This window comes from Corvus moneduloides, chromosome 14 (genome assembly GCF_009650955.1).
Source record: "Corvus moneduloides isolate bCorMon1 chromosome 14, bCorMon1.pri, whole genome shotgun sequence".
NCBI lineage: Eukaryota > Metazoa > Chordata > Aves > Passeriformes > Corvidae > Corvus > Corvus moneduloides.
This window is the reverse complement of record NC_045489.1, coordinates 4,356,742-4,368,630: the sequence shown is the minus strand read 5'-3', so window position 1 is coordinate 4,368,630 and position 11,889 is coordinate 4,356,742. Positions and strand designations below refer to the sequence as shown.

The 11,889-nt window shown below is 38.5% G+C and overlaps 1 protein-coding gene across 2 annotated transcripts in view; it reads right to left on the bottom strand.

The window, feature by feature from the left end:
* Positions 1–284: 284 nt before the first annotated feature.
* Positions 285–11,889, bottom strand: part of CHM (CHM Rab escort protein) — a 60,733-nt gene continuing 49,128 nt past the window's right edge. Inside the window, exons 14-16 of one of the 2 annotated variants that reach the window (XM_032123740.1) lie at positions 11,332–11,498; positions 6,787–6,955; positions 285–4,120 (exon numbers count right to left, since the gene is read on the bottom strand). In XM_032123740.1, the coding sequence (XP_031979631.1) occupies positions 4,026–4,120; positions 6,787–6,955; positions 11,332–11,498 (431 nt within the window). In that variant the 3' untranslated portion in view covers positions 285–4,025. Of the gene's footprint in view, positions 4,121–4,922; positions 6,956–11,331; positions 11,499–11,889 lie in introns of those variants that run through there. The other variant, XM_032123739.1, reaches the window with a different exon arrangement.

Sequence of the window (11,889 nt, the reverse complement as noted above, 5' to 3'; positions counted from 1 at the left end):
AGTGCATGCAGCAGCATTTTTCAGACTCACTGGACCATGGACAATGAAACTGAAAGCTAATGTCAGGTTAGAGTAAGTTTATTTTTAATTTAATAGCACAGTCAGAAGCACTTCACTACCGAAAGTTATGACTTTCATTACGTCTATAAATAGGCAGCCTACTGAATTATCGACTAGAATGTTAATGACATTAGCATTAAGTCCTAATTAAACAATGAAGCAATACGCATTACAATCTGCCAGCAAAATACGCATAATCAGAAAAAGATTTCAAAAAATAAGGATAATTTTGTTATTTTTATTAAGCAGTAAACAAAGAGTTTGTGCTGATTGGAGAAACCTCACTTGAGAAACATGGGAAATGTCAGGGATGGAACAAGGGATTTGAATAACAAAACATCTGCTACCCCTGTCATGTTACAAGAGTTACATTGGATTTTTTCCTCAGATCATTTGCCCCTCAGATATTCCTGCTATCCATTTTTACAGTTATCATTACCACTGTTCATTTTCTTTCTCAAATACATTTACTTTTCTATTTCATTGACCTCCCAAAAGGCTTCAGAAAATACCTGTCACCATTTTACACCTTTTTACTACAAGCATTAAAGGGAAATGACTCAACCACGTTCAGTGAGGAAAGCAGTGTCAGAGCCAAAAAAATATATCCATTTCTCTGGAGTGCCAAGTGCATCCACAACCCACTGCTGGTACTACTCCTCATGGGAGTCCTGCTCTGTCCCCCCATGACACTTGTGCACGTGCTTTCAGACGTGTGCATGTCAAGTGATCCCTCGGCAGACAGGAACAGCCTCACAATGCAGCTCAGAGGGCTGCTGGCTTTTACCATACTCATATTTTCACTTAGAATCAGACTGAGAGTCTGGCAAGGAATCAAATGTTTCCTGGCTTAAAACTCTTGACAGAAAGAAAATACATCATGTACAAGTGTCCCCAAAATAAGTCATTTTACAGTGGCTTCCTTAATAGTAGATTTTAAAATATTTACCATGAAGTCATTTTTTCTGTCTTAAAAATGTCCAATGTGATTTTAAAAATGGTGTATTCATTATTATGTATTATTTCAGCATCCAAATATGGAGCAGGGGAATACTGCATGACTTAAGAAGTTGCCGTAAGAATTCCATAGTGGATTCTCCCTGGATAATCTACAGTCTAAAAATGATTCACTGAATGTACTTAGCTGGGGCTTACACAAATTTTGCACAAGAAAAAAAGGCTGAATCCACTGGATAATTTATTCACAACAAAGGAATCAACCATGACTTGCAGTGACTTTCATGCTAGGGAAAAGTTCCCAGAGCAGGGAAGTGTTTCCTTGCACTGGGCTGACAGCTGGTCCCTCATCATGATTAAATGGCTTTCCCTTGGGTGAGCTCCAGAAATATCTTTGGGTTTGAGGCAGAATAGATGCAGAATTCTGCATTAGCCATTGCAGAGTTTCTTATGCACACAGAGTCTAGAACAGCCCAGGAGGGTTTGGATCTGGGATTTTTTTTATATTTTGGTTTTTCAGAGAAGGCTCTTGTATCCTTTCTCAGACTCAAATTTCCAGTGATTAAGAACTTGTTCCCCACTCTGCACATCCAGCTCAGCAAAAACCACACTGGTTTTATGGCTTGTGAACTGGTTTTGAGGTGCCGGTGAGCTGGAGACTGGTACAGCATTACCCAGATGTTTCATCATTACTGACCTCAGCTCCAGGATTGAGCCAACAATCGCTCCCAACAGAGCAGCATTTCCCAGACCAGCTTAGACCAAAAGAAAAGGAGCGAGATAGAGCTCATGAGAGCTTCCTGAAGCTGGAGCAGCACAAAAGCACCTCTAAAAGCCAAAGGTGCATTTGTTTGACAACAACTGCTGTCATGCCAGCAGAGAAGCCTGCTCTGTTTCAGAGTGCAGATGGAGGGTCCATAGGCTTGGCCTGCCTCACTTCCTAGTCTTAACCCTACAGAATGTAGGAACAGCACTAAGGCCTTCTCCAGAGACCCAAATATAAAATGAATTATGGGGTGGCACTTCAGAAGGAAGTATGAGATCCTGAAAATCTCCATCTAAAAATGTGGGTGTTCTAAGACTTCCTGAATTGTTTAGAATACATCTGGGGTCTGATAAACACTCAGGTTGATACCTTCCATCTCATTTGTCAATGTATGCAAGTAGTGTAAAATAAATTGTCTGTTGGAATTGTGACAGGAAGAGTATTTTCTGTTAAAGTCCTCTCTGATCAGAACTCCCATGCAGTCAACAACTGCATCTTCCTGATACTTCACTGTCAACTTTCTAAATCTCAGATGTCAGTGAGATTTACAACACTCCTGCTGGGCTCTCCAGTCAGATTTTGAAGAACCATTCACTCTTACAAACAGGAACTGGCAGCCTGTAAATAAACATAATGGTGGAATTGCTAATAAGCTCTATTTCCACCACAAGTTATTTTGTTGCTGGAGATAAGGCTGACAACATGAATTCCACATGGCTGACCATTTCCTACCACTCACCTCTACAGCTTAAAGAATCCTTCTATGCCAACCTCTCACCACATTAAAAAAGTTCTTGAAATCCTACACCTAAGCTAGCATTTCCATCTGATCACTGCAGCAAGCTTACTGTTAAACTGGGCTGCAATAAATGAATGTTTGATACCAGTGTCTCAAACTTCCAGAGTCACAACCAGTTCTACATCTTCCCACAGATACTTGGCATTATTACTTAGCCAAGGAATGCAGGCAATTGCTCTGCCACCACAACTCTCCCACATATTTTTGACAATTCTGGCAATGCAGGTAATTCTAACTTTTGGACATTCTATAGGGGGTGGTTTCTGCAAAAGTTTAAGTGATAAGCTTCCATGAATTAATATTTCTGTCATACAATACACACATATACACACATTGAAGTAAAAGTGTTAGGAACTGTAGAGAAACACACAGATCAACTATTTCATGATGTGATCTCAGCAAATTGCTCCCCTTGTTGGAAAATTGCATTAATGGCAGGCACAAAATCCTCAGAAATAATTTAAAAAGGACATGAACAGAAGACAAACCACCAGAATCTGCAGAGCTTACTGATAATTAATCACTGAGGAGAGCACTCATTATGGCAGAAAAGCCAGGAGAGATCTCTGGAGCAGTTTAGGGTAGTTCCACAACAGACTTTTTTATATCCAAGGACTGACTTGCTACCGATATAAAATCACCAGGTAAGTAAAACCCAAAAATGCACTGCAGAGATTATATGAAATATCTACAGTAGTAACTGAGTAACTGTGTATGAGCAACAACATACACAATACAGAATGAATAAACTTATCCACAGATAAAAAAAGTAATTCTCATTTGTACTGCCAAGGTATTGAAGCACATGTATGAGTGTTAAGGAAATTAATTTTATCCTTTCTCCAGAAGAGATTATGGATTGTAAGTGACCCAGTCTCTTATTGTGTGAAAACAGAACATTAATGCGTCTCACTTGTCATTAATCAATACATCACTAGCAAATTATACTTGAAATTAAGCTGTTGCAACTCACACTGCTGATGCAAAAAGGTTTAGAGGAGAGAGAGGGGGCTAAAATAAAATGAGATCCAAACCAAGGAGCTGTGCAACCTCCTAAGTATGGAATGGGAAACTTCATTTCCCAGCTACATAAAGAGAATCATTGGGGGAACTCTGACAAGAATCAGTCTACAGAAAATATAAACTACAATGTAAAAGAGAAAATCTTGAAAATTCCCCAAATCCTCTCCAGAGCATTTCAGTGAAACAGCTCATGCTCCAGCACATTTCCACACAGGAGCTGGCAGTGCCTGGATGTTTCTGAATCAGCAAGTCTAACACGCAGATATTTTGTTTCAGGGGTCAATTTTCCCATTGATGCAAGGAGGATTTACACATGCAAGTCCCATTAACATTAATAGGAGTTGCCCACATAAATCCCCCTGCAATGATAGGAGAAAAGACCCCATAGTCTGCAAGCATCCAAGTTCTAATGATTACCTGTCAAATGGCCCTAAGCATCATCATCACCAGAAAAAGCAGACGAAGCAGCTTCATGGCTGAAAATACCTCCAAAGGAGCAGTAACCACCTGCAGTCCTACAGCCAAGGCAATGCCACAGAAGGGAAAATGGCATAAAATGGACTCTTTGAATATTAAGGGTTAATCCAATTAACCAACTTAAAAAGGAAGTACTCATTAAAAAGGGAATTCAAACATATCAAAGCACTCCTTAGGAAAAAAAAGGTGTGAATATTGTATGAGCTCCAAGGTGCTTGAAGGATAATACAGCTACTTGTTTAAAAATTCAATTAACCTTATCTTTCTTTAACTTGATTTATTAATAATCCTACAGATAAATTGCCAGTTTTTAAAAAGTCATGTTATCTTTTGAATACATCCTGTATGACAAGCCTTAAAAACGACTTCAAATAAGCCTAACCCTCACTTTGCATGCTTACATCACTTAAAGAAAGAACAAAAAGCAGTTCAGAGCGTGATTTCTGTAAAATACCAAGATCAACAGTCTGATCTACTGCTCCTGCAAGTGAGCTATTGGGTACTCAAGTACCATAGGAAAAACATTTAATGTTTCCATTCACCCTATGAAAGAGACATGAAAACAGTTTTTAAGCAGTCAATGTAGTGTAAAGCCATAGCCTCCAACTTGCACATCATTCCATCGGATCTCAAATCAAATCTGCACTATTTCCAAACCTGGCTTCACGTGGACATAGAGCACTCAGATATGAATTTATATAAACTTGGTAACTCAGGTGCCCATACTGGCAATTACAGGTGTCCTTGTGCTGAAAGCAGCCAAGAGAATTCTCAGGAAATCCCAGATAACAAATGAAGTGCTTTTCTTTGAAAAAAATGTTGAAAGAAAACACAGGACAATGCACTTGCAAGCAAACCTTTAATTTTCATCAAGCGATTTCCTTGTAAACAGATGAGAGATTCATCTATGATCCCTATTTCTAACAGACAAACAGGGATAGGTCCCTCCACTTAGCTCTTTTACAGATCTGTAAATGTTAAATACAATCACCATACACTCATGCTTTCCAATACACAGAGAAATTACAGCTAAATGAAGAGGCAGCCTGCTAATTAATATATATATATAAATAACTGCTAAATCACAGGCATCCAGAGGTTACAGTTGTTGAACATTGGGAACATTCCAGCCACGTGTTTTTCTGAGGACTTTGGGATTATGCACACACAGACACATGTACTGGTACCTATCCAACAAAGGGTGCAAACACTAACCCTGAAATGCAAACTGGACAGTGGGTATGATGCAGGACAAAGAGAACAGTATCAGTTATGCTGTAAAAAAATAAATAAATTACCCTTTCTGGCCTGGAGCCAGTTTCAAGGCAGGCACGGGCACCACGGGACTGTACAGAAGCCTGGCTGTGGCATGGCCAGGCAGAGCTCAATGTTCATGACTCAACAGCATTTTTTATTCACTTACAGTATTTAAGCACTGCTGGAACCATCTCTACCTTCCTGAAAAACTTTAAACTCCAACTCATCAACTCCTGCTGATCTCTAGAGATACTACTGATCTACTGGGTGTGCATTTTAAAGTAAATCTTTAAGTACATGATAAATACTTTTCATATCTGATTTCAAGCATGGTTCAGAAGTGCAAGTTTAACATGGATATTTACAACAACTTTCTCATTTTGTAGTTTTTTCATACAAACCAGGTTTATAAATACTTCAATGAATTTTATTGTATAAATGCTTCATGATTTATCATTACAAAATGCATAGTTTACAGCTATCACACTAATTTTAATCCTGTTAACTGGGATCAATACAAACCTTTGGAATTATCAGTTGAACCTTCTCTCCACCATAACCCCCTCAGGTAATGGTCACTAAATTTCTCAGACCCCAACCTTCAAAAACGAACTATTGGCTTACTAAAGGCCCAAACAGTGCAACAAATCCAGGAAAACTAATAACAGGAATGCTCCATTTATGACTTTGGATTTTGTTGGGAAATCTGGCATTAAGTTTAAATTCTGCCATTTTCCTGTCCCCAGTAAATGAAGTCACTAGTGAAAATGTGTCTCTGTTAGGTCTTATTAAAAAAACTAAATGTAAAATAGTTCCATGTGAGGAACATCTTCTGGATTATATTTCTTACTTGATTATGGCATCAGTTCCAAAACCATACAAACAAAGCCACTCCAGAACTGTCAATATTATTGCCTTTAAATTCCATTCATAAGATCACTGTGAAGGACAGATGGTGAGCCTCACCTTCAGCTGTTTAATTAGCAGAGATCCAAGGATTTTTAGTAGTAGATCATCTTCTAACTGGTAAAAAAACTTGCACTTTTTTCTTTTGCTTAGTTTTGACTTGTTGCCTCTTTAAAAAATGGAGGGTTCTTTCCAAGTTGTAAAACAAAACCAAATCATCTCAATAAATCATGAATCCTATTTTAGCACTTTAAATTCAGATGCTTCATTCTGTATTTTTTTGTTTAGCTACAAACCCCTTTGGATCTGATGGACCTATGACTGCTTAGAAATACCTCAGCTATCAATGAAACTACTTAAAAAAGATGATTCAAGCCAAGGAAAGTAAGGCAATGGCAAATAACTTATCTCTGGGGGTTTTAAACCTCTTTTTCTCACCCTTCCTCCCTTATGTCTTAGTTTGGGTCAACCTCCTCTTCTACTAAGAGAACACTGTTCATTCATTCATTCATTCATTCTTCCTTTTTAACAGCAGCACCACCTCCACTACTGCTCTCCTCAGCTGAGGATTCAGGCTTTGTCTCTGGTGAATTACTCACTCCAGCCTCTTCTGGCTCAATCTCATCTTCATCATAAATAATATCTTCTGGATTTGGTGGTGGTGGGCAAAATTCCTCTGTTGGAAACATTTCTCGGAAAATAGTCTCAGCCTATTCAGGAAAAAGAAGAATAACATAAACTTTACCTTGAAATGTAACACCCTGAGGCAATATTTTACAGATATTTAAGATTAACCTCCGCTCTTTCAAATCAATAGTGATTTAGTACTTTGACAGTATTGTAAACACATGGGAAATCCATTCCTTCTTGCGGACCTCAAAAGAGAAAAAGCAATTCATCTTTTTACATTGTTCTACTGGGAAGTCACAGCATGGGGCTTTGTAAAAAATGCTGGTCATTCTGTGTTGTACTGAGAACAAGAAAGAGGATTTTTTTTGAAGCCAAGTGATCTTTTGCACCATAAAACTATCCCTAGCTGCAGTCCAAGGCAAAGCATAGGAAAGATCTTGGCTCTTTCCAGAGACAGGGATCCACTTCACGGAACAAGCAAACCCAGGGATTGTACATATGTACAATCCATATCATGGCTGTATGGGTTTCCTTCTTAAATTTAAAAATAGCAGAAGAATTTTTATTTCGCCTTTTCTGAACAGCTTAAACATAGCTCAGCTGAGAACTGTTCTCATCCAACAGAATATTACCACTGAAAATATATCCAAATACATATGTGGTTTACTAAAAACTCCTGTCTATAATTCCAAGGTATTACATGCACAGACCTGTGTGCACACAGAATTGTATGTGTGAAAAGAACTGTATTTTAGATAAAAAGACAGATCTAGTTCAAGGAATGAATTTATAATGGCACTTCATGCCATCAAGGTTTAGAAATTAAATACACACCACAAGTTTTTGGCCACTGCAATGGAAGATATTAAAAAGAAACAAGTTCTTGGAACACCAGTGTGGTTGTTATTATGGCATGGACAATACAGCTACAAAATCTGGGAGAAAATAGAACCAAAGTAATACAGTCACAGTATTCCAGACAACCAGGCATTTTATACAAGCAGAGGCCAAAAATCCTTTAAAACCCTGCAAGGATGCAAGAAGCTCTATTAACTAGTGTTACAAACTTTTACATGTACAAATAGCCCATCTATAAGGTTATCTTATAAATAAATTAAAAATACAAAAAACCTGAGACTTTGGGAATTTATTTACTGGATCCACATGCCCTCCACATTTTCATCAAGGCTTCCTTTTCCAGGTCCTTAAACTTCCAAGGCAAATGCAGATACCTGAAGCAGATCATGGTTCTGTTTTGGGTTTCTAAGAAGGCAGAGGAATATTCCCTTTGCATTTGTCTGCTCAGTAACCTATCCCCCAAAGGCAGCCTGTGAGGAGAGCTCCCACACAGGCAGGAATGCATTTCATCTTGATATTCCTCCTGCTCCAGGCCCTGCCCTGCAAAACTGACAGGGGGTCACTTAGTGCCCATTACACCATGTGGAATCCTGGACAAGAGGGAATTGTTTGCAGATGAATCCATCACTGAGCTTGTACCCAACAGCTCTCTGTGATGAACTCCACTGCCCACTGGCACTGGCTTTCTATCAGCAGCACTGGATGCAGGACTCTGTTATTAACTGCTTAAACGACCCTGTCTGCTCTCAGTTCAATTTCGTTTTTCATTCTCCTTCCTAAATTTTACTCTTCCATACCCATGCAAAACTGTTTAAAACTTTTTATATTAGTATAGGAAAAAATGGACAATTCTGTTCTCTACTTCAAACCCACAGTTTTTTAATTTGAAATAGTAAGTCTGGGGAGCAAGGGGGTACAGCATCCTAAAAAGCTGGGGTTTAACTTTTCGAAGGTAAGAGAAAAACTTTTAATTTCAAGTCTGCACTTGTCCTTGCTACTCCAAAAATACACTTCAACTATTATTGTATTTAATAGAAAACTGAGGGAAGATGTCGTATTTTGAATTAAATATATGAAAAATTAGAGCAGACAAACATTTCCTATGCAGTTCTCAACAATTATTCAGTCCAATCAGTCAGCAAATATCCACTCTAAAAATGGTCAAACAATTACGAGGTTGAACATGGGAAGAAATTCTCAGTATGTTATGTAGGACATCATGACACTGATTATAACTTAACAATTTAATGGTATAGAGCACTTTCAGGTCTATCAAGTTCTTAAGTTAACCTTATCCAGCTGAAGCAATGCAGAATAAACAATAATAATTTAATGACTCTTTCATTATAACACTTTGATATTTAAAGTAATTAAGGTAGACAATAGTGCCTTCAATATTTAGTAGTAAGAGAAGTGTGTGTCCAATTGAATCCAGCATTAAGACACAGGCATGTAAAGCCCTTGCATAGAAATTCCAGTAGCTGAAGTTGAATAAAACCAAATTCTGTTCCTGTTTTACTGTATCCCAGCCTGTGGATAAACTGTGTGGGCTTTCACAACAACTTTTACAGGGACCACTACCAAACGAACAACACTTGATTAACTCTGAAATCCTTCCAGAGATAGAAAATAAACAGGTTAAAGCACAAATATTGGCCTGACAGTTTTAGTACATCCTCTCATGACCATGAAGATGACTCAGAAGCCTGAAATATGTCAGGGAATATATTACTTTGGCTCATAATAATTCATGTCAGGTTGCAGGAATGAAAACACAGAAAACTGGAAGCCAGATGCTTTACTGGATCCACACATACAGAGTTTGAAAGGATCATAAATGGCATCTACATTTCATTTAGCCTATCCTCAGGGCAACTAAATGCAACCATCAACATTAATTCAATATCACACCAGGAACTGAACACAGAATTACAATAAAACAAGAGTGCAGTAATTTGTATATGAGGTGTAGATGGAGAGTTGTCTGTAAGAGCTGTGGTCTTGCCTTCCCAATAATGTATCAGCAGTGCAATCACACAGCATGACAAACAGAATTCAGCAATACTAACAGGAATGAAGAAATAAATCACAGCAAGTATCACTAAAACACTAATCCCAAAATGATTAGAGAAATTAGATATAATTTTCCAGGCTATCTTCAAGACTAATACACCCACTGGGTTTTTGGCTGTTTTAAAACTGTTCTGATCCATGAGTTTGCAAATATCTCCTGTTTGGAGATTCCCATCCCATTCCTAGAAGGATGAGGGTGATTTGGGAGAGGAAGACACACCACCAACTTAAAACTATTTCCCTCCTCCACTTGTCCACAAGGTCCCTGCATGGTGTGACTTCTGCTTCATCTTCAGCCTATTCTTCACTTTGCTCTCACATATGACTTTGAATTAGAAACATGTTTACAGTGTAATATTTTCCATTTTAACTTGAGACCATTTGTTTCAATATTTAAATCAGGTTCAGAAAAACACAGGCTCTATTTTTGTCTAAAAGACAGCGATTTAGGCTCTTGATGGCTCCTCCTCTGAGATCTGCTTAGCATCTCTCTGATGGCCAACAGATTGAACACAAAGGCTGAACTACAGCACCAAGAACCGGGCCTGATCTATCCCACCATTATTCACTGGTAAGAAAAAAAGCTCTTAAGGGAAGACAAACCTGAATGTTAGAAAAGGTGGCTATCAGAATCAGAAATAGGTGGGTTTCAAGTGTATTTAATCAGTTTTTAACATAGCCTGTTTTAAACAATAGTTTGAAAAAATCAAATTTAGAAGGGAATACATTTACAATTTGAAACTGCGACCATAATAATTGTCTTGCATTATTTTTTGTCTTTACAGTTCTTTATCCCTCTGGGAAGCAAATTATTGCCTTGTAAAAGCAAAATGAAGGATACCATTAGCCCTTAATAACACTGTTCTGACCCTGCAGTTCAGGCTATGTCAGCCTTTCCACTTCAAAATCTTATTTTTAAGAGTTTTATGACTTAGTCATAAAAAATCCTGCAACTGGTTAGAAGATAGCACATGCACATTGTCTGAACATGGCCATTAAAAACACAGCTTTAAAAATGCCTAGTGACACTTAATCCTCCAAAGCTGTGAAGTGTTCTCCTGTCTTCAAAGTGCCCTGACACCACAGGGGCTGCTGGGGTGGATCTGCCTCAGAATTTGTGCCTTCCTTATCCAGGGGATCTCTGAAAAGAAAATTCTGTATTACAGCGATACCAAGGCAAAGAGAAGGAAAACTGAGCCAGGAGGCCTAATCCATCACATTAGGAGTTGTGTTGGGTTTTTCCCCAGTAAGTTTTTGCTTTGTGACTGTCCTGCAAGTATTAAACTTCTTCGGTGATCCTTCCAACTTGAACTGTAGGCTGGATTTTCTGGCTTTGATTTGTACTGTACCTCCTCCTTTACCTTCCAGGTGAAAGACTGTGGCTATTTCCTGATCTCTCCACCTACCTAGTTTTTATAATTTTGCAGTTATCATGTATATTTTTGCATAAAACAGAATAACCCAGACCGTGTTGGACTTATGTCTTTAAAATTAAACTTCTGCAGCCAAGTCTGCTCTGCCCTACCTCTTTGACAGCACAGTCGTTTCCTAAAGCAGAGTCTGGCCCAGAGCACACAAAAACATTGGAGGGTAAGCCAGCATAGGAACTCTTCTCAACTCCTGAAGAATCTCTCATGTTGAAGTAGACTGCCCAGAGGACTCTAGGTTTCTCCAGTTCTTCATTTTCAGTCTCTGAAAAGGAAAAGGAGTGTTTGCAGTAATCAGTGTTGTTGTGTGATAAGGTAAATATGTAATCTAGCATACTGGAAATCAAATTTTTAACATGGAGTTACTGTAATAAAGTATTTTTGTTCTTTAAAAAGCCAATTACTTAACTTTCTGTGATTCTCCTTCATCATACTTTTCCTTTCCAACTACAGCTATAAAAACTCCACTTACTCTGCACACCCTACCACCACACCAGCAGCAGTTATCACTACAAGCACCCTACACCAAGAAACCTGGTCTAAATTTAACACCTCTCACATTATCTCCTTCACTGTGGATAAACTCCCAGAGCACATGACAGACTGAGCAAGTCCTCCCTGGGCTCTGCCAACTCGAAGGCATTGCATTCCCTGTG